Here is a 23,820-nt window from a genome sequence, read left to right as displayed (position 1 = left end):
GGATTGAAAAATAAGAGGGCTTGGTAATTTCAGATGAAAAAGCAAAGCCATTTCAGAGGTGGAACAAGTTATTACATTTTGATGAAAGACATTTGTGCATTGATGTTTCATTCACAAAAAAGACCAGAAACATTTATTAACAAAGTAAAATGGGGTCACTTTTGATTTCATGGTGAAAGCGTAGCTCAGGGGAGTGAATTATCTTTCAGTTCAGCTTTTGTGTTTCAGTCTCAGAAACATATTGGAATAACTCTATCAAGGTAAAATATGATTTTATGCCATGGCTTGTGCTCCACCTGCTGGCCAATGAGAATAAATACAAGCTCAGTCTTTGACCAAAATGAATGGAGAAAGATACTTAGCAAAATGTCTAATTCATGCCTTTGATAATATCAACTACAGCTAACAGACAAACGTAAGCAGCCACAGCCATACAGAGATGCAATAAACCGACTCACTCAGCTGAACTAGACTGGATGAAGCAGTGGGCAGCACAAAGCAGCCATTTGTTGGAGATGATTGAGGCGCCGCAAGTGTGTCCGTTGGTCTTGAAATGTAGACTGACCTGCCACGGCCATTCACCCACATCTGCGTTCTGCCCACCCACAATACGGTTGTGCTTGTATGGCCGGATTCCACAGTCTGAAACCAAATTATAGGAATGGTTCAAACACAAAGAGAGACTTCAAGAAAGACAACGGAAGAGATATTATTGGCATGCATGAGATGAGAGGTTAAGGAGGTCTTGTTCGAGACCAGCAGGGATAAGAAGAGGGCTAGCTGCAAAAAATGTTAGCACTGAAAGTTCGAGTTTCTCCAAACATCTGCTCTGACTCACAGGACCGTCGGCCTTTAGCTGGACTCAAGCAGAATCATAACAAGGCAGATATGTGGAGGAACCAACCGTGCTGGCAGATAAAAACACAATGAGGAAAGGAAAAAGAAACTAGCAACCCTGCGGCCTATAAAAGAAGAAGAAAGAATGAAGAAATGTCGAGTAAGATTTCATAAAATAAGTATAATGGCTTTGGGCTTTAATGTGAATGTTCTTTCACACTAATTACCACATTGGCGATTATTCAGCAACTTCTGGAAATGACAATTGTTTTTAAATGCGCTGAAACAACAAAAGCTTGTGAAAACACTGGGAAGCTCATTATCTTCAAATAATTATGCAATAAAGACACTAGAGCTGCATGGGCGGTAATTGTATTCTCTTACATATCATTATATATTATGAATCTATACTATTTCATAACTAAATCTATAACTACTGTATGTGATTTGATTTTGAACCATTAGCTGGATTTTATAAAAGAGTTTTTCTAAAAGATATTTTACTGTGCATTTCAAATTAATATTAATAAAGGCTGCTGTACTTATTTTTTGCCATAATCTAATCGCTGTTAGATTACCTAAATCTTAAAATAAATTAAAAGACTGTAGCACATCACTTCAGGACAGTCTGTTGTTAAGGGTAAAATCTTTGCCATAACTGATGTGCCTTTAAAATAGCACGAGATGATGATCTAAATCTCAAATACTGGCTGATACAGATTCATAAAACAACAACAACAGATAATCCATATCATGCAAAATTAATTGTGCATCCCTAATTATATTTATTTTTGCTGGAAATTCGATGACAAGGTGTTTAAATTATAATATAACAATATAATATACTATAATATATAATAACAAAATAAATAAAATAAAATATAAAATATATGACTGCATGAGCCACATTTTAAACCATTGTGAAATAGCTGAAACACACACCTGAGCACTACAGTTCAATTATGCATTTAACAAATATCTCATGCGCAACAGTGCTGTTGTTCTAAATATCATCACAGCTGCAAATTAATCAAAACGTTCTTAATATTGAATAACTTTGGACAAAACATGGGCAGTAACCATTCAACACACAGACTAAAAGAGCATCTTCATTTTTGTTTGTGAGTGAAAAAAAAAAAAATTAAACAATGTGACTTACTGCATCCCTGTTCATCCGATCCATCTGAGCAGTCGTCTTCGCGATCACACTCTGCGTTCACTTTGTTTACACACTGATCGTTTTTACACTTGAAGGAGAAATCATTGCAGACACTAGGCACTAAGAGAGGAAGAGAGCATAAAGTAAAACTTGAACGAGGGAAATAAACCATAAATTGCGCTTATTTTTATCATCAAAGACCTTAAAGAACATGCAAAAGCCAGCTTATTGATCAGGCCTATTGATTGTGGGGTATGTCACTTATCTCTGCTGAAGGATACAAAAACAATGAAACATTTTGGGATAGAAAGAGTGGGAGGTAAATAAGGGCTGAACAACTTGGAAAAGACCAATATGTGTGATTTCACTACCGTTTCATCCCAAGTGTTGAAGCTATTGCCATCAAAAGAGAATATGCATATTGAAAGCAGGTTAATAATGCATGTAATGGTACTCGATATGTGAATGTACATGTCAATTTGACAGCTACAGAACTGGAGAAACACAGCCAGTAGAAGATCATTTAGAAGAAAAAAATAAGATGAAAATACAGCAGCTTAATGGCTGAAAAAGTCTGATTAAAGTTCAATTTAAAGCATTCCGAAATATTTTAGTTCACCTTTTCAGTGGCTGGCCATTTACTGTGATGGCAATCTTTTAGTTTTTACCTACACTGATATTTCTGACAATAGAGACCCTAAGCTAAACACACAGCATGGTCCCAAATCTCACTCAGTACCACACACACACACACACACACACACAAACATCCAGCCAAACAATAGAAAGCACTTTAATATGTTTAATAATTTACAATTTTGTGAATAACTCAGGACCTGTATGTGTCTCACAAAAAACATATCCTGCACAAAGAACATAAAATCTATTTTTTGGTATTGTGTGCATGTATGTATGCATGTATGCGTGCATGTATGTATGCGTGCATGTATGTATGCGTGCATGTATGTATGCGTGCATGTATGTATGCGTGCATGTATGTATGTGTGCATGTATGTATGTATGTATGTATGTATGTATATATATATATATATATATATATATATATACTGTATATATAAATAACATAAGCGACTTTATATAAGCTATAATTGTGTGACTTCTAATGGCTAATTCAATTGTATCTGTATTCCTTTTTCTCCACTTTGTCCAATTTCTGTGGATTGATTGATAGATTCATTCTTATTTTATTTTATTCTAAATTTGGATTTATTTTATTTTAATTGAAGTCACGTTCAAGTGACTGAACCATGATGCCATGATGAATGATAAGTTAGTTTGTTGCTTGTGAATAACTCTGGTTCTCATAACAGACATAATGCAATGCAGATAAGCTTACAAAACAGAGCTTAACACTAGGTTGGTCAAGTTTATGTAAAGGCAGTAAGTGATCAGTAAGTTAAATCCACTCACATCCTAAGCAGGAGACCTCATCGCTGCCATCAGCACAGTCATTTTTCCCATCACATACAAAATCCTGTGGGATACAGTGGCCATCTGCGCACCTTTCCTCACCCATGCCACAATCTAGGAGGAACAACAAAACAAAGCCTTCTCAAGTGTCCTTCAATGGTAAAAAGGAAAGTGGCCTTTTGAAGTACAGTATGCAACAATGAAGCAAGTGTTAAATAATACGTCAATAATAAAGTGTTAATATGTTGAAGTTCTCAAAGAAAATCCCAGTTTAAGGTAAGTTCGTCTTAAGCTAGTGTTTATTTAAATCCCAGAAAACAGCTGGTCGTGGGATCTGATCAAGGTCCTGCTTTACTAGGCCACTGCTTTATCTGTGTGAATGCTAAGTGTATCCTTAAATGGATTATGTTTAATTTAAATTTACTTCCTTTGAAGAAGTGTTTCCAAATGGGTTTCACTGCTGAACTGTAAATGCTGAACTGAGCAATAAAAAAAAAGAAAGAAAGAAAATAATGTTTGTTGAAATGTAATAGGAGCAACTCACCGCAATGTTTCTCATCACTGTTGTCGCCGCAGTCATTCATTCGGTCACAGACAAAGTACTGAGGCCTACAAAGCCCATTACTGCAAGTGAACTGTTCCTCACCACAGCCTGAAACATTAAAAACACATACTGAATAATGCAAAATTTATGTGAAACATCACCTAACTTTGTCAGATATTAGTACAATGTATACTGTCCTGAAAAGGTTATTTCAAATAAACAGCTTTCCAAGTATTCCCAATTTCAATGGCTAATGATACAGTAGGTAGCAAACAGGATGCAGAATTATAATTCAAATCAGAAGTTAAGGAAACAGAATTTTTTTCAGTATGAATTAACCATAACCATGCTTCCTATTTCCAGAAACATTTAATGATTTTAAAAAATGATCAAAACAGTGTTCATTTTATGAACCAAAAACACCTAATTTCCCAGAATGCTATAATTAATACTTACTTATAAATTGAATTTATAATATTTAAAATAAAAAAAAATACACAATAAATATAATTGTTCAAATGTGGGTGTTAATGTTCTTAAGTTATCTGAAAACAATGAGGTGCTGTTTGGCAAAATTAAATTCTATTCATTGGTTTATTCCAAACTTAATTTGGAGGAATCTGTCCAATCAGTTGAAGAAATCGACAGATACAGTTGTATCAGTAATTGTAAACAATAAAGATCTATATATTACGGAAAAAATCAACTTAATTAAATGATTGATGCAATTATTTATCATTCATTTTGACTGATGAATTATCTGTGTTGTCATTATCTTCAGGTCATTCCGAATCAATATCCCGCCGTACAGGGCTATTCCAATTCAAGCTCTAATTAATAAATTTGAAAGGTCTAAACTAAATGTTACAACATTACTTACTGCAGTTTCTCTCATCACTCATGTCTTCGCAGTCGTTCCACCCGTCACAGTGCTGCTGTTTTGTGATACACAAGCCTGAGGTGCACGCAAACTGACCAGGGCAAGCTGCAGAAAAAAACAGGAAGACAGCCAGGACTCAACGCAAGAAGAAGTGAAGGAGAGTTCTAATGATAGAATAATATAATCTGTCCGTTTTAAATGTTCCTGGATCAAAAACTGATCACTGCATTTAGATGGTCATTTTGAAACACTGGGCTTACGTACGGTTTACAGGGTCAAATGCGGTGTAAATGATCTTGAATCCCTTATCAGTGTAGGATTCATCTGAATGGAACTTCACTTCCAAGGAATTGCTGGTGCTAGAGAGCACGAATCTACCTCTTTCCCCACAATACCTTCAAAAATCGAGGAAGGAAAGAGCTGTTAATAAAACAAAGGCTAAGAAATCAACAACAACAAAACGAGAATAACAAGAACAAGAGACGGCTCCAGCTGGTTTTCAGATACAGTAAATTGAGCTTTATGCCATTTTATAGATTGTCAGGAAGCTGACAAGAAACAGTGAAATCTTTCTGGCTATCATGGCGGGACAGATGACAGAACTTACCTTTTTCCCAGCACCTCTATGTAGTCTTTGTGACAGGTGTTAGTGTCCACCCCCGGCTCTTTCAAGCGGAACATAATGAACTCAAGCTTTATATTTTTGCCAGCAGGAACCTGCAGAATCCACATGATAGAATTCAGGTTCATTTTCAAAAAGGCATGAAATCATCAAACTCTTGAAGAGTTATAGTTCATCGAAATATGAAAATGTTGTCTCCATTTTATCACCATCACATATTATTTCCATTCTTTTTTGAAACACAAAATGAGAAGTTAGACAGAAACACTAGGCAGAGATGTTAGGTGTTTCCCGGAAAAAAGAAAATAATAAAAACAGAGAACCAATATTACATCTAATGAAGAAATACTTGAAAATTTAACTCAAATATACCTTTAATCTTAAAACATGAGTACATTTCTTAACCCTTTTCCACCAGAATGGTTCTCATTCTGGAGCCAGAACGTGTTCTCGGCCAGGCGAACCGGAGCCTGTCTCGAACAGGCTGCGTGTTTCCTTGAGGAACGAGCAGTGATGTAGCGCTACTATGTGTTAACCAGTCTAAAAAAAGCATTGAGTGTCCCGGTGTTTGTGCAGGCAGTGCTGCACTTCTGTATTGTTGTTCACAGTACCGAGAGTGATTTTAGCGTACCAGCAGTTCACATAAACTGCCCATAACTCTCATCTATCTAAATTGAAACTGAAACCCTAGATTCACTCGCTCTCTTGCACACTGGGTCTCTCTCGTGCGCGAGACAGCGGCAGCAGAACAGGCCCGGAACCACCTATTTTGCAGTGGGAATGTGCAGAACGGTTCAAGAAAGGACACAGCTAGGAGCCCGCACCGGAACTGGCCCGGAATCCCCTTTTTTGCAGTGGAAATGCGTGGAGCGGTTCAAGAACGGACACAGGCCAGGAACCCGCACTGGAACCATGTCGGTGGAAAAGGGGAATATGTTAGTAAACAAAAAAAAGTGAAACAGTGTTGTGAGGCTTACATCGATGTTCCATTTGCAGTCCACCAAAGGAGGGTAGAAACTAGGGTAATGCGGAGAGGTGAAGTTTCCTGTGGAAGCAGTCAGATATGCTCCACAGCTCTCAGCTAGAAATGAATATGGGGGAGGGGGAATTGATGGGAAAAAGTTATTAAGAAACCAACATGAATCACTATCTGGTCAATTCAACATTCTTTTTTAAGTTTCAAGGTTGCTTTAAGCCAGACACTGCAAGTGTTTACATGAGCAATATCACACGAGTAGCAGTGCAATTTGGCTGTATATCAGCACGGCTGTGATTCGGCCGTCACAGCGTACTAACGTACACCCATATCGCACAGCTACGAGTGTGGTATTACGTTTATACAACAGCTCAACGGCACAAGTGAGTAATTAAATAAGATACAACAACGGAGTGTCTTGAAAAAAAAAAACTTCCTTCCACCATGTCTTAAATTGAGAGTTTGACAAATATCAAATTGACAATAGTTGAGCCCAAGCCTCCATTACCAAATCTAAAACGTCACTTCAGAACTAGTAACGAAGGAACGTTAAGTTGTTTCATTGAAAGCTTCTTGTATTATGTAGAGTATTATGGTATTTTGAGAGAGAGAGAGAGAGAGAGAGAGAGAGAGAGAGAGAGAGAGAGAGAGAGAGAGAGAGAGAGAGAGAGAGAGAGAGAGAGAGAGAGAGAGAGAGAGAGAGAGAGAGAGAGAGAGAGAGAGAGAGAGAGAGAGAGAGAGAGAGAGAGAGAGAGAGAGAGAGAGAGAGAGAGAGAGAGAGAGAGAGAGAGAGAGAGAGAGATTAATGTATGTGTCCATATCACGATCACTAATGGACCATTTCTCAATACTAAACAGCATATTATTTATATAAAATAATATTTATTGAACAACAATATTTAAATTAATGACAAAAGCCATTATAAAAGACAATAGGAAATAAGCAAACAATTCAATCACATGTACAAAAGCAGCACTCTAGTGGCCTACAGGATTTAAGTTAAATATAGCCTAAATATATACTTATGAAACTTAAAGACCAAGGATTGCCAGTTTGATATACTCCCAAACGAATTATATCTCTTTTAACCACTATCTACATAAGAGTCAGCGGCAAATTCCCGAAGGACTGCCCGATGCTTTTCTCTGTGGGTACATGAGCGCTGAACGGCCTGGAGCTCGCATCGGCAAAAGTGTCTAAACAGATGCTAAAATGGGCACTATGTTTATATATTAGTCACATATTTGAGGTCTAAATAACTACATTCTAGCCTAAAAAACTCTTAAAATTACATTTTGTGACAAAACAACAGTAGTATTTGTAAAAAAATATGGTGGATTTGCTCATCCGCCATGACAGTCGCAGCAAGCGGAGTGATACAAACGGTGCCGATACTGGGGAAATATTGCACGGCTTTCGGCCAATCAGATTCGAGAACCAGAAAGAACTGTTGTATAAAAAGACTTAATCTGAACTGGATGATGGCGTTATAAAATGCTAAAGCATTTGTACAGAACGATTACAAGTTTTACCAGTAGTAGAAGGAATGGCAGAGTAAACCGCTTTGAATCCTTGTTTCCGGACCTTGTCTGTGACCAGGTTGACAAGCAAGACGTTACCAGAAGAATCAACCTCAAGAGGATTTGTAGGAGGGCGAAGTCCACACTGTCTGTGATGGAAAGAGTGTTAGAACTGTGACAGCTTTATAGAAGAACATTGTATTATTGCATTCTAGTGTTGATTATATCCCAACAGAGAGAGAGACAGAGACAGAGACAGAGAGAGAGACAGAGAGACAGAGAGACAGAGAGAGAGAGAGAGAGAGAGAGAGACAGAGAGAGAGAGAGAGAGAGAGAGCGCACAGCAACTCTGTCACCTTAGAAACGGGGCAGAGGCTGAGCAGTGTTGTAAGTATTATGTTCAGAGCCCACTGGCTTCAAGATACAGTTCGCGACCTACACACTTCAGGTGAATTGTTATGTATTATAAATACACAAAGAAAAGAAAAATAAGCACTCCTTTACTAAAGCCTGTGATAAGGTGACTAAAAATTGGCATGTATCTGAGAGGTGCTAGAAAGGGGTCTTAAGCCAATCTTCAGCTAGAAGCCTGAGGCCAACCATGAAAAATTAAACTGAACTGAAAAAAGTCAAGTAACCGCTGCCCAGCGATGAGTGGGCTTCGTCCTTGACGTATAGAAGATGGTGCTATATATCCTATACACTACGGTTTAAAAGTTTGTGGTCAGTATTATTATTTTTTTAAATACATTAATATTTATTTAAATGAATAATACTTTTATTCAGCAAGGACAAATTAAATGGATCAAAAGTGACAGTAAAGACTTTTAAACATTCTATTCTCAAAGAATCTTTAAAAATGGTTTCCACAAAAACAAAGCAGTCGCAGCACAGAGATGTTTCTTGAGCAGCAAATCGGCATATTAGAATGATTTCTGAAGGATCATGTGACACTGAAGACTGGAGTAATGATGCTGAAAAATCAGCTTTGTCATCACTGAAATAAATTACATTTAAAACTATAAAATGCATAATAATATTTCACTATATTACAGTTTTTTTCAGTATTTTTGATCAAATCGATGCAGTTTTGGTGAGCAGAAGAGACAAAATGTTCACTTTTTTCTCTTTTAAATTTGAGGTCCCTAAAAGTGTATTTTTGTTGAATTTCTTTTTAAAAAGGTGGGGAAAATTGGTTATTTTGCTCAATATAGTGGGAAAAATGTCTCAATGCTTAGTCAAAATAATCAAGTGCATTCAGCATTACAATATAGTGACGATATTCAGAGATAAATTATGCTAAATATTTTGTTAAATCAACAGAATGTCACAGATTATTTCAATAGAGTATAGCTGGTATTTAACTCAGAATATTCCAAGAAGCAACACTGGTAAATGTTATGACATGAAGTCAAATCTGAGGGTTGAAAGCTGCATATACTCACTTTGTGATGCTGTGAGTGCTGTCAGGACTGAGAGAGTCGTAGATGGCCACATAGTCATTGGCACAGTCATCCTCGATGTGGAAGGGCTTGAATTTGACAATGATGGCGAAGCCTTTAGGGGCGCGAATCTGCCATTGACATCGGGAGTGAGCTGGGTATTTCTTAGGGTATTCGGGAGATGTAAATTCTTTGTTGGTGGTTTCAGCAACAAGACTGTAAAAGCATTTACCTGACAACAGAAACAGGAAAAGTAGAAAGATCTGATCTTTGCTGCATGATGGTATCTACATTCAAACCATCTACTCGACAGATACTTCAGATGAGTGCTTGTGCACTTGTATTTGCCTAAATGAGCAGTATACACCAGATGCAGATCCCACAATGCAATTTATTTATGGAAATGGGATTTGCGTTCTTATTCTAAAAAGTCATATACTTGCATATGTTGAAAATATGTGGAAATGCACAGTGAAAGTTCTAGTATATTGAGGGGAAGGTCAAGAGTTGGAACAGGCACATGCTAAAACTACCTTGAGGAATAGTGGCAGGCATGGACATTTTATCAGGACATTATATCTGCTTAGGAACAGAGGGGCATATGCTCCGCAGACACATGGAATCAACCAATCAACCTTTTAATCATGCTATTTTTATACATTCTTTCAAGGGATAAATATTTGTGGATTTTTCTCTCGGTTGTCGTGACTGGCTCTTTGCCATCTTCGTCAATTATCTTTTTTTTCCCTTTTGTGGAAAGAGCTATTTGGATTCGGGTCTGGTTTATAAATGACGGGACTTGATGTTGTCAACCTGGAATTGAGCAATAGAAAGTGGCCATTGCAAAACTAAATGGAAGCATATTTGATCAATCAGTGTGTAATGTCCCAACTCTAACCAAACACACCACAAAGTAACACCCAAAACGCCACCATAACCACAGAATTAAAAACTGAATGTTTTGAAATCATTGCGTTGCTGTCAATTATTGTCGTCATGGTGAATATTTACGATCAGAAATCCTGTTGTGTGGTGGGAACACCGAGGAAGAACGCGCAAGCACTATGTAGATTGTCACCTGGAATAAAACGATACCCAATCAGAAAGCGAGCTGACAGAAGATCAGAAATCTTCCTGACCATCTTACGCCATGTTTTTTTTACTCTTAAGGCAAGTTTGACCGCAAGAGATTTTGCGAGATTTCCCGCTCTCACAGTCGGGATTCTGGTCGTTTGTGAATGGAATCAGTTAGTGTATGTTGTAGTGTCTTGGGGTCACATTGTGGCACTCAAAAAACACACAAACAAAACTGTTAAATCTATGAATTTTTCTTTTCTTTTTCGCCATGTTTGTCGTCTCTCAAATTTTGAAAATCTGATTAGATTTGAAAGATCTTTCAGTGTGGGCCAGCCTTTAATTGAAGTAAAACGGGTCTGTTTTGCTTTGATGTCGACTATTAAGCCATAAAAAATGTCAATGCACTTGCCGTTTAATGCAGATAGTTTAGACATTTGTATATAAGTGCTGTTGAAGAGCTGTACATTTGCTTTCTGTGGTTGAAAAAACGGTTTTTGAGATCTTGTGTGTTGTGCGCAGTAAGGTAAGTGAAAGGGAAAGTGAGCGAGAGACAGTGTGTGTGCGTGAGATGGAGGCGGGCAGGCATTTTTCAGTGAGTGACAGGAGAGAGCACGGCAACCCAGGTGGAAAATTACAGTGCAGCGGTGACTGAAATGGGACACACTTTACTTACTGGATCTGGGGTCCCTGGCCATCCGAGGGTCTGTGGCTGCAGAGAGAGAGAGAGAGAGAGAGAGAGAGAGAGAGAGAGAGAGAGAGAGAATGATGCATGCTGTCCTTTTTTCAGTCCTCTTTGCTTCCATTTTCCACAGGCCTGTAAGACATTGTGTTTTTCCTCCTCCACCCCTCACCTTGACTGCGACGTTCACAAATACCAGTCTCTCACCTCACTACAGCGACACGAGTCTCCGTACAGAGATATCATTTTAAGCAGGGCACTGAGGTGTCACTCAGGCCGGGTGCTCTCGTGTATATAATGCAAATGGGGACTGGAGAAGGACAGACAGTAACAGCTTTTTTTTTTGTAGAAACAGAATTACTCTGTTGCATTGAGCCGCACATTGGAGGCAAGTCCCTACCGTTATCTAGAAAGTTATTAAAAAGCATCAGCAAGGAGCCATTCCAATTTGTTTTTCATTTATGTACATGTTAGACAGCTACAAAAACAGTCATAATGTAGTTTTCCACAACCATTTTCAATTTAATCTTCCTTTATTCACCCTAATTACTGCACTGTGACTGTGTGGATCATATTTGCTCTTTCTTTGTAATTAGCAATCATCTTACGTGAAGCGGTGATGTCGGTGGAAGTGATTGCGACGCTCCCGAAGCGTTTGCCCTCCTTTTTAATGTTTTTCTGCAGAGCCTCGATCACACGCTGCTCTGTCAGCTCTGGGACGATCTCCTGGTCCATCTCAGGAATGTCAAACCGAGACCAATGATACGCTAAGGTTCCTTCACTGCAGATGCATGATATTGACATATTATTGAATGAAAGTTAAAACAACTAGATTTTTTGTGTCTTGCCCATGTGATGTGTTACTTGCCCATGCAAAACTCACTGTCAAAAGCTAGGCTATTGTGTGTTTTCTATGGTTTTAAGGATGTTGCTATGCCGTTGCTAGAGTGTTCTGGGTGGTTTCTAACTAACCCAAATAAAATGAGCCCATTATCTATGATACTCTGATTCAGTGTAATGGATTTTTGTCCTGTTTTTATGGTCCCTTACCCTGAGTATGAGCAACAGTAATAGTTGAACTGGAAATTAATAATTTGTATTCTATTAGGGTGTTTTTTTTAAACCCAGATGCTACGAGACTTGTAATTTATCTGTATCAGCGAAACCACTAGGCATTAAAATCAAGACATAAAGAATGATCTATTCTTTAATTTAAAAACTATTAGATTTAGAGTGTGTGCTATAAATCTAGCTTTGTCTAGATTAGTGCTCTTTGGCTCAGCTGTACCTGAAGGCAGTGATGACAGACTTGGTGTAGTATTTGGAAAGTAAAGGATCTCTGGTGAATGATTCGTTCATCTGAAAAAGAAAGTAGATTATTATTTAGAATAATTATTATTTTAAGAAATAAAAGATGGATGGATAGATCGATAGATAGAGACTTTTATGTTAGATCTGATTAATCGATTTGGCAGCATGTATGTACAAATGTCTAAATAAATTAATAGTAATATTTTCATTTTAAATCTTTAATAACAAAAAAGTCAAGATAAATCCTAAAAAAAAGCCTGTTTACATAAAACAGGCTTTGTAAAATCTTGCTTTCACAATGAAATATTTGACACTGATCTGTCTTGTGGCATTCAGCATGCAATGTGAACCTAATGAATCAAGCTTTGTTTATTGGCTCTGCAGGGCAATGGGAAGTTGTTTGTTTGAGGCAGACATATCTTAGGTGTGCCATCTTGTGCTTTTCAGCATGATACGGAAGGAAAACACAAATTTGATAGAACAGTATACAGTATAATCCTAAATACAACCTTGCATGTTGAGTCAACAGAAATTAATGAACATGCATACTGACTGCCTTACCAGAATACAGTCAGTAGTAATTTTGTTGTTGTTTAGTAACAACAACAGGTTGCCATGAGCATAAAGACAAATTTTCCCATTTACCAAAATCAATATATATGGTGATATATTCCATCCCAACAATATGTGTAAATGCCACTTTTGTGGCACATATGCCACTTTAGATGGGGCTTTATTGCATATTTTGCAGTGTAAAGACACAAAGACTTCAATGACTGAAAGTCTATGTTCTGATTTTTTTTAAATATCAAAATACAGACAATATGGTGAATCTCTAGTGTTCATTATGAAGAGGACCAAAAAAATAAATAAAAAAAATATCACTCTTCAATTTAGAATAAAGGATCTCAAAAAGAAAGTCTAAGTTTCCAGAACACTCATAAACACTGTCAATGGACAAAAGTCTGAGAAGAACAAAAACACTCACAATTCCTTCCAGGTCTTTTGCCACTTGTTGGAATTCCGTACTTTCAGGGTTGTCATATACTGGGCTGTACTCCGGTTTGAGAAGCTTCATGTGTCCGCTGTAAACCAGCGTGGATGAACTGAATTTCAGAGTGGTGGACTCATCTTCCAATTCTTTGCTCCTGACTGAGAGATGGAAAGATGTTATTATTTAAAATAGTAGGAATTGTACACTACCATTCAAATGTTTGGGGTCAGTACTTTTTTTTTTTGGGAAGAAATAAACAATCTTACAAAAGATTTCCATTTCAAATAAATGCAGTTCTCTTTTTTTAACTGTAAAAATAGATACATTAGATTCGTTTATGATGAAGTTTTTGATAAAGGTTGAGCATAAGAGACCCTAAACGTCTGAAAGGTAGTATAGGTGTGCAACCTTCTTGATTTAAGTGCAAGTTCCCTAGAGACAATTATTGAAGCGTTTTACCTACAAAGAGCCACACAAGAAACCCGACCACTGCGGCCACTACCAGCAGGGAAACGACGACCCCCACGGCAATGCTCGTCTTCCGTGCTGATGTCATCTTCTGTTCATTCCTCATTAAGGTGACCTGCTCATGTGGCCCATTCCCTCTCTAAAACACAAATTAATGTATTATTCTGTGAGTGTGTCCTTCAAAAGTAAACATTTAGCTTCTCAGTCAAGCAAATGATACAAAATAGCACCTTCAGAGTAAATGATGAATTCCGCTGGTTTCACTTTAAATTAGCTTTCTGACTTTAAAGCTCAAAAAGCACCAAAAGCAAAAGGGAATAGGTTTAAGAAATAAAAACATTCATTTTGGTCAACTTGAGACTTAAAACATAGCACAAGGCTTATAGAGCACCGTTTTTTTTTGTCATTTTTGGGTTTTCTTTGTATCAAAAAGAGCAGTGCGAACAGTTTAAAACTCCTCCTTTTGTGATCCTGCAATGTAACTTTTGCTCTACTGAAGAAAAACACCACACTGTATAGACAAATTATTGTTAGTTGCTTTGCTTAGAGAACAAAAAAGCACAAACACATTAAACATTAAATGACATTAAATGTTAATATAAGCCACCACATTTGTTAGAAAAATAAATGAAAGTAGCCTCTGGAGGTGCAGCATCTGTAAGAATATTTAATGGAAACTAGCCACTAATGAAAACTATATTTCAGTACCACTTATTTTTATTTAATCTCATAAAATTTAGACTTAAACATGTCACAAATTATGCATGAGTAGGCACAGTATGCTGCCTACACACCACACACTTCCAGTACAGGAAGGGCTGAAAGATAAAGATAAACCAAAAGCCAAGCTTTTTATATGTGCTGCAACAAGTCCTAACAGTACTGAATGTGCCAAACTGAAAAAAAGCATTGTCGAATTGAAATAATGCACATCATGTAAATGCACATGCGCTGTTCTTTGCATTAAAACATGCCAAGACTGGTTTCAATGGCCCGTACATTGCAGGATCAAAACTGGTTAGGCCTGTTTCTGTGACCTTACACAAACAGACAATTATATGACATACTCTGTCATCCAGCTCTGGTTTAGAGTATTACGTTGTTTATCATCCAGCTCTGGTTTAGAGTATTACATTGTTTGCATGCCTATGTTTGTGTGAGTTAATAGATCTAAGAAGGATTGGAAAGAAGATCTGAAGATCTGTCTTAAAGTCCTGTGTCCAAATACAGGAGGTACAGTCTATGGGGTAAACAGCAGTGCTCTGGAGTTACGTTACAGGGAAGATGGATGTTGCAGAACTATGGCGTTATTTTCCTGTCAAATGTCGAGAGAGCATTATTGTAGCGCGAAAGTGCATTAATATAATGCGCGAGCGCGAATCTCTCTGCTCGCGTGCGGAATATAACGTGCTGCGCTCTCAGATACACGCTGCTCTTGCTAGAATAGGTCTATTTTCTCTGGGCTCGCTCAGAGTATCCTGCACTTAAAACGTGTTCAGTGCAATCGCGAATCACTCCTCTTCCCCAACTAACAATTTAGGTTATAAGAACGTTTTCATAATGTTCCCATTAAGTTATAAAAACGTTATTTCTGAATGTTCTAGGAACATTCAAAACGTCCAGTTTTAACGTTATTTCTTGGTTATAAGAACTTTATTCAAAACGTTATAAGAATGTTCAATTCTCCTGTTATATAAACGTTGTATTAACGTTCTTGCTTGGTTATAAGAACATCATTCAAACGTCATTAGAACGTTCAATTCTCCTGTTATATAAACGTTGTATTAACGTTATTTCCTGGTTATAAGAACGTTATTAGAACGTTAAAAAATAACAATTTTAGGTTATAATGGACGCTATTCTACAATATTCACTAATGACAGTATAATAGACCATCCTAAGTCAATTTAGTGCAGTAATTCCTCTCTCAACCAGTAGAAAATGCTTTGAACACCTGATTATGCATGAAAAAAAAAAACGTCATAAACTGGAAAACCGGCATAATTTTGAAGAAAAAAAACGTGATATAAATTTTTGGTCAAACCGCCCAGCACTACTTTCTGTCTTCCAAAAAAAGTCAAAAAAGTCTTCCAATGATATTAATCTTTGGCATTATTGTTTAAGTTCTGGTGTGGACTATGCTATTGGTTTAAATTTAGAATGTTTAAAATTATATCTTTATAATTATCGTTATAGATATTATCCTCCGTGTGAATGGGCCTTTAACAATAAAGGTTATTTACTTGTTTCATGAAGAGCATTTAGGGAACTTATTGTTCTTTTTACTGGGTTATAGGAACTAGCCACCAGTGCGGTTCCCCAGAGAACACGATTTACCCGAGGGCCATTTTTCTGGTTGACTTCGCACTCGCATTACAAACTCTCAAGTGTCGTAAGCCGGCCGACAGCGACGTACTTTCAGCGCAACATTCAACAACGGCAACAACTGGAGGGAAGAAGCCGTGATTCGTTGAGAAGAGCCTGGACTTCGGCGTCGGTCCATCTATTGCGGTTTACCATGTTCGTGGAGTAAGTAAATGTACACTGTGCGTTTGCACTAGTTTTTAAACATGGCGGGTGCCAGTTTTTCATATGGAATGCATTCAGCCGATCACTGGTAGTTCCTATTGTGCTGGGTTAGACCCTGCTCTGAAGTAGGAGCGTATTTAGTTCACCCAGAAGGCATTCCTGTAAACAAAATCGTTCCCAGTTCCTGCGGTGCGACACCAAAAAGAGGGTACTAATACCAATATTTATATTAACTATGAAAATGTTTCTCCGGTGAGAAAGCCCCTTTTAACATTCATGAAACCTTTCCATTCCAGGTTTTCTTTTTTTTTTTTTTATAGTGTAAAAGGTTCTTCACACCAAGAACATTTTTTTTAAGAACTTTTTTTTAAGTTTCTTTGGGGAAACAAAATAGTTATTCTATGGCATCACTGTAAAAAAAAAAAAAAAAAAACCTTTTGGAATCTTTATTTTTAAGAAGGTAAGTACACACAATATCAACTATCCAGCACAATATATCAGTCAATATGTCCAAAATGCCTATATATTGGTTAATAATTGTTCATGCTAATTTCTCTTATTTTTACATTCAAGTTAAGGATTAAAGTTAATCTTTCACAATTTATTTAGAGTGTAAATGCAATATTCAGCAAATCTCAAAATGAATAGCCTATCATTTTTTAACACTGTACATAATATTCTGATGCACAATTATTTATTTAAGAGGAGACAGACGAGTCACATTGAAAAATTGCTTAAATGTGTGTGCAAAACAGCAAATAACAGAATAAATTACTTTATTTCAGAGGTCGGTGTTTGAGAAAGGTTCAAATTATGCCTTGATTTTTGCAAGATGTGGTTAGTGTACTGCCGTGAGATATCTGGATGAGCTTCATGCTGTATGGGGAATCCCAAAGGATGCAGAGGTACTAAATAACAGCACTGACAGACATCTACAGTCAGGCATTTCAGGGACCAACCGGCCTCTTCCTTCATTTCCTCCTTTCTTCCACACACACTGTTGACTCCACAAAAAAAAAAACCCCACTGTAATTGTCCATAAATCACCCGTTCCCTACCGCAGAGGTATCGTGCTGAAGCTAAACTGGGACTGTGGAATGAGCCAGAGCCTCAGTACATTGCGCACGTTTTTAACTGAAAAAGCATGCACATTGCACAAACAATAAGGAAGGGGTTGCAATTAAAAAGTGGTTAGAAATCCGAGTGTCTACACCCTGGGAGGAGAGGAATCAGGAGATCATTAGGGAGAAAGAATCACATTGGTATTAAAATCAATTTGTCAGACGTGCTAACCCTCCTTTCAAGATCTGGGCCCGATTACAACAGCGAGCGCGGTAACTCATCGCAATTAAAGCCGTTCGTACTGTAGCCCGCATGGCACTCAAGCTGCCTAAATTGGATTTTTTTTTTTTAATAGCCATCATGGCATAAGATTAAGAGAATCATTGGGGAATGCAGGTCACTTGCTGCTGTGGGCTTCTGTTATCAGTCATCCTGATCACAGCCTAATAACAGCATTACACGCCATGATTCTACCCATAACCCTCTGCAAAACGCCATACTGAAGACATATCACTCTCAGTAAGAGCCATCAGCAAAACAGTACTGTCTCTTTCTCACTTTTATCAGCCAGGGTAGACAAATCTAATTAGACGCGCCTCCGCAGGTGTAATCCGCATAAAGCCAGTGCGTGTTGGTTCTCTGAACTAAGGATTGCTTCGAAAATGGAGCGATAACACTGCAATTAAATATTAAGGTGTGGGTGATGCTTTACAATTGAACAAACAAAAGAAAACTACTTTATATTGAAACAAAATAAAGCTAATTTACTTGTCTATAGGTTGCATTGATCTTTGAAAGCTATAAATAGTTATCTATAAAAATTGATCAATTGTCCCCCACACTGACCAATAAACTAGAAATAAATAGTTTCTTACAGATATTTCCTGTGCTTTTCCAATAAATTTAATTCAATAAAAAGCTGAGCTGCTTTTTACTTAAGTTGTCCCCTAGGGAAGGATTAATGAGACAGTGGTCAAGTTAATACTCTAAATTATGTCAACGTGTCTTTTATTAAAATAGATCAAAACGTCTGTATCATGGGGCGATAGAAATATGAAAAATATCAAGTGTTTCCAATGACACAACTTGCTCCAAATAAGCATGTTGACGCAGAATCAATTGAGAAGATGTGACGTAATTACAGTTCGAATAAAAATGTCAACATAAATGACAAACTACTAATGCACAACCCCAATTTGAAATTGGCTTTGCATCATCCGGTGGACTTTTGCTGACAAATAAACGTACATTTCACGGTCCAGGTAATACAGAGAATGGGTAACTGTTCATGAGCATATATACAGACATTGTAACAATATAAAGCGTGTTGAAAATCAGCGAAGTTACACTTTAAGCCACTATGACAACTTAACCTGCAACATTTAACCCAAAATCTAACATTTTTAGGAAAAAAATGCTTAGTTTAAGAACTCATGATGTAGTCAAATCTGATTCTCTCAAATGAAAGTGTATTAAACTTTGATACACACACAAAAACATGTTTAGCAATAAAAAGGATAAAAGCCACTGTATATAATTGGTGCATCCTAAACGTATGGGCATGTGAAAAGTATTACGCACTTTCTAAAACTCCAGTCAAACCCATTACACAGAATCTGCTTTTGAACACTAGTTTTGAGGGAGGAGAAAAAAAAAACAAAAAAACACACGTACTCAAATGTGACAAAAATCACAGAATGCATCCTAACACATACAGCCAGCATTATCCAGCGGTGCGGATTTCCCACAGCAGAGGGTGTTAGATATGTTAACCTGTTACCTCTTTTTAAGGTGTGGGGCTCTTGAACTGAGACGTGACCCGTGCCTGCCTTTAGCTATTTCTGTTTACCACAAAGTAAATCACTTATGGCACACGTAGCCAAACCTGTTCACAAACTTATAAAAACTCTGAAGACATAAAAAGCAAGGAGAAAAATAGAAGAAACAAACATACTTTTTAATAGCTAATAGCTCAGATAGTATTTAAGATTCTTCATGAATTCTTCATGTTCAATACGGTGTTACAGTCTTATGTTATCTCTCTTACAGTAAACATCACAGGCTGTTGACTCAACTCATCTTTCTATTTGTCTTTAATCTTGCACTGCAACATATCGGCACTGTTTGTATTTGTTCGGTTATATTTCTGTTCTACTGTTTCTGAAGGTTTAGCCTTTGTACATCTATCCTTAGTTACCAGCCAAGACCAAAAAATGCGAATGAATCACTATTGTGCAACCAAACCAACAGCTGAAATCATAATCACCTAATAATCATAAGCTAGATTTGCCATTTACACGCGTGAAACCAACAAAGTCATACTGGAGCAAAATCTGCAAGCTGAAGAAAACATTCAGGCACGGATATTAAAAATTACAGCAGATACAATAAGCCAATAATTGTTTATTTCATTGCCGATAACTAATAAATGGCCAATATAAAAAGAAAAATGATATACACATTACAAATCAAAAAAAAAAAAAAAAAAAAAAAAAAATTTAAATGCTACAAGTGAATTTAGGCACCATAACATTATAATTTACAATATAATATAGATTTTTTTTTTTGCAGATTAATTTACATTTAACAGTTATTTAGGGTGTGTTCACATTTGTTGTTTGGTTCGTTTGGTCTGGAGCAAAAAATAAATAAATTAGTCCTGGTCCGCTTAGTATTCACATTGGCATTTTAATAGCAAACCTAAAGATACCGAACCTTAAAGGGGTCATGACATGAGAAACCAAATTTGCCTTGATCTTTTGGTATATAAGACCTCTTTGTACCATTAAAACTTCCTGCAAGTTTCATACGTCCTCCCCATTATAAACGAACAATTTATTTAATCAAGCTCTAAATACAGCTCGTTGGGGATCCATGGTAAGAAGTGACGTGATGGTAAGAAGTGACGTACCAGTCGTTTGCATATGACCGCCTCAAGAGCAAGACAACTACGCCTCATTTCGCATCATCGCACTGAACACCTGTGGGCTCGTCAGTCGACGTGCAGCGAGTGGGTCTGTTTACAAGAAGATCACGATGCCACACAGACGTGCTGTTCCTGGCTGTGGACGAACAACATGTTTGAATACTGTAGGATTATCTGTGAACAGGCCCTTTAATGAACACAACACCACATTCCACAGTTCGGAACGATTCCCCATCGAACCATTAGTAAGTCATAAAACACAGTCATGGTGCCAAGATGGAGAAGGGGTTCAATCTTCAACTGGCTGGCAGGAGCTGCCACTGGCAGGTCACGTGACCTGTCAGTGGCTGGCTGGCAGCTGCATGGCTGCCTAGCTGTCTGCCTTGGCAACTTTCAGAAACCATTTATTTTTGGCAGTTTTGCGTTTTCTGTTCCTCCTTCGCTATCTCATGTAATATGCTTCTGTTGATAAGATTATGTTCTTTTGAATGATTGATGTTTTGGGGCTGGTTATCCCAACTAAAGCAGTCAAATGGCCCTGATCACGACAGTTTGCTTACTGACGCTCAATCCAGCCAGCCGTGGTTGAACTGCGAGTATAGCACGTTCTCTGTCAATCTCGCTGCAAGGAAATGCATTGTATTCTTTTTATGAATGTACTCTCATGCATTTATTCTTTCGAATGATTGATGTTTTAGAGAATTTTATCCCAATTATAGCAGTCAAATGGCCCTGATCTCGACTAGTTGCTTACTGACGCTACTTGCTTAATGACGCTCAATCCAGCCAGCCGCGGTTGAACAGCGAGTATAACGCGTTCTCTCTGTATTATGAATGTACTCTCATGTATTTATTACAGAGTTCGTTTGGAAGCCGACCAAGACCTAGACGCACCAGGGTTCGAATGGCAGCATTCACCTTATTCAAATGAACCGCACTAACAGAGCAATTGCATCAGGGTTTGTTTTAATCCAATCAAACATGCCAAGTGTGAACAAACACTAAATTATTAGTGTTTTAAAGATCAACTAAGTAAGTGTTAGATGATGGGGTAAAAATGGGGTATATGTCTTTCCAGATAGCATGTTTTTTGGCTTGAAATAATGAATACTTCGAGGGCTGACATTTTTTTTTACATGCATTTCAGACAGTTTCTAGATTAATATGATGCCATATAAACAACATCATAAAATAATAAAAATCATTTTTTCCACTCATTTAAAATACACGGCACTTCCTGACACTGCTTGACATCTGACCTCAACTCAAACCCAACAACTTTACCTCCAAGAAATGTAGCATTACATAACGAAAAAGCTTTAGGGATGGTGGGAAACCGGATTACACAAGACGAAGTATAAAAAATGTCCGTCTGTGGTCATGTTTAGTCTTGCTGTAGCATTTCTTATACTAAGGTGTACTGTCACAAAGGTCCCTATTCAATAAACCCCAAACAAAATGTCTTTTCAACTAGGTTACATGGAACAAAGTGCCAGACACACCAGGCCAATAACCTCCTCAGGTTAATACATTTGAAATTGCAAGACAAGATGAATCACTGCTGAATGAGATGAGGGTGGGATGACAGTCACACTGACTGGATTGAAAGAAATGCGATGTGTAAGTATTGGTCCTTCTGACAACATGGACCTGAGGTCATTTGGATTCACAAACGTACTTGTATAAGAAGTCGGATCATATCACTAAGCTGACAAATACAAAGATAGGTCTTTGTACAAAGACAGAGGTTGTTGTTATTTAAAGTAAACAATTATTTGTTTTATTGTATAAACTCTTTCCATTGACAGAATTTTACATCATTTGTGACACAAAGCTTCCCTTTGTTGACGGAATATTCCGGCGATCTGTGTATTCACTGTTATACGGTAGGGGGCGCTATTACACATCTTCTGAAATAGTCCAGAATCTCTGGAAGTAGAAACAAGGGAAAGAAGCATTGCTTACACGCATGTAAAATAACGTGATCACCAAACAACAGCATATAAGTCAATACTGCCAAACGGAACTAAATGAAATGTTAAATCCATGAAGAGGTGCAGGACTGTGAAGCTCTGGGGGTGTTGATGATGAACTCAATCTACTTATGTTTGCATCATTGTTCTGAATCCAATCCAGATCTAGTCTTTGATAACAACAAAAAGAAAATGTATTGTATCAGCTTTTTGCTCAAAATGTTGCTTTTTGTTATGAGATATACTATATACGATGTTGTTATTTCCCTTGGGAGTGAACTTTGAGCTTTGTAACGCAAATATGTTTTATGCGCAAACAGCAACATTACTAACAAAAGTGGAAAAGCATAGGACCCCTTTAAAGCTAACAAGAAACACAAGCAACAAAACTTCAACTTTGATTTCATGGGGTCTGCAAGTATCTAACTTTCATAACACAAACCCAAAAAGAACAAGCCTCTTACATCACAATGCCTGTTTCAATAAACCAATGACTGAAACACATTTGATCTATTTCTAAATAATAGCTTAAAGCCATTTACTTTACAACATCCTAGCACAAGTGTGCATTCATATCTGAACATCACCTAAAACCACTGATTGCAGTCTGTGTAACAAATTAGAGGAAATACCATCCATTCTGTAGTACATTTGGATTCTATTTATCAGTTTGTTCTTTTCTCAAATGGAGCAGATAATCGCATGTCTAGGAAGACTAACAGCTGAAAGTGTACTGAACAATACTGTGGGACTCAGTATCATCAGTCCACATCACAGCAAAGAGACACATTAAAGCCAACCTAGTCAAAATGCCATTAAAGATTGAGCACAAAGGGGAAAATAAGAGAAAATCTGTCAAAAGAAAAAATCTGATATTAATCTATATTTTTAATATAGTTTCAATAACAACTGCATTTGTACATGAAATTCATGGGCTACTGCACTTGTAAAATACAGAACATTTCAATGATAATTGTAAAATACTACACATAGGCCTAGATTAAAATAATAATAATAAAAAAAAAAAAAACTGAGGAATCTCAGGAATTTTGGTTTTTGCCTATGAAGTAAAAGAGCATGACACAGTGTTTCATTCTCTTGAAAAAATTACATTGTGGTCCATTAAAAACTTACCGTTACGGAATTAAGCTAGTCTGTGGAAGCCTGAAAAAAGACAAAATGCATATAGGCTAGGCTGTGCTGCTTTGAGGATTCTGGCTATCAAGTTGAAACAGGCCTGAGGAGCAGAAGAGATTGCAAATACTTGGAAATGTAGGTGTGCTTAGCTTTACTTGGGAAAAAAACCTTACCCCATCTGAACACATTACCTCCCCCTAATGCAGTGAAGGTCTTATGTCTGATCATATATGGGTACATCCATCTAACTCG

General features: G+C 37.3%; 1 protein-coding gene across 2 annotated transcripts in view; it reads right to left on the bottom strand.

Annotated features, from left to right (window-relative positions):
* The window catches only part of st14 (ST14 transmembrane serine protease matriptase), a 31,057-nt gene that overhangs the window by 4,706 nt on the left and 2,531 nt on the right, over positions 1-23,820 (bottom strand). Inside the window, exons 1-16 of one of the 2 annotated variants that reach the window (XM_077207870.1) lie at positions 23,566-23,705; positions 13,933-14,080; positions 13,468-13,631; positions 12,457-12,527; positions 11,777-11,949; positions 11,163-11,198; positions 9,416-9,644; positions 7,983-8,119; positions 6,451-6,554; positions 5,459-5,568; positions 5,116-5,246; positions 4,852-4,956; positions 3,972-4,079; positions 3,428-3,541; positions 1,997-2,116; positions 459-642 (exon numbers count right to left, since the gene is read on the bottom strand). In XM_077207870.1, the coding sequence (XP_077063985.1) occupies positions 459-642; positions 1,997-2,116; positions 3,428-3,541; positions 3,972-4,079; positions 4,852-4,956; positions 5,116-5,246; positions 5,459-5,568; positions 6,451-6,554; positions 7,983-8,119; positions 9,416-9,644; positions 11,163-11,198; positions 11,777-11,949; positions 12,457-12,527; positions 13,468-13,631; positions 13,933-14,047 (1,901 nt within the window). In that variant the 5' untranslated portion in view covers positions 14,048-14,080; positions 23,566-23,705. Of the gene's footprint in view, positions 1-458; positions 643-1,996; positions 2,117-3,427; positions 3,542-3,971; positions 4,080-4,851; positions 4,957-5,115; positions 5,247-5,458; positions 5,569-6,450; positions 6,555-7,982; positions 8,120-9,415; positions 9,645-11,162; positions 11,199-11,776; positions 11,950-12,456; positions 12,528-13,467; positions 13,632-13,932; positions 14,081-23,565; positions 23,706-23,820 lie in introns of those variants that run through there. The other variant, XM_077207869.1, reaches the window with a different exon arrangement.

Source organism: Siphateles boraxobius, unplaced genomic scaffold (genome assembly GCF_051911475.1).
Source record: "Siphateles boraxobius isolate OS27281-9 unplaced genomic scaffold, OSU_SipBor_1 6, whole genome shotgun sequence".
Lineage (NCBI taxonomy): Eukaryota > Metazoa > Chordata > Actinopteri > Cypriniformes > Leuciscidae > Siphateles > Siphateles boraxobius.
Note: the sequence above shows the minus strand (reverse complement) of the source record. Positions and strands in the feature narration are given on the sequence as shown.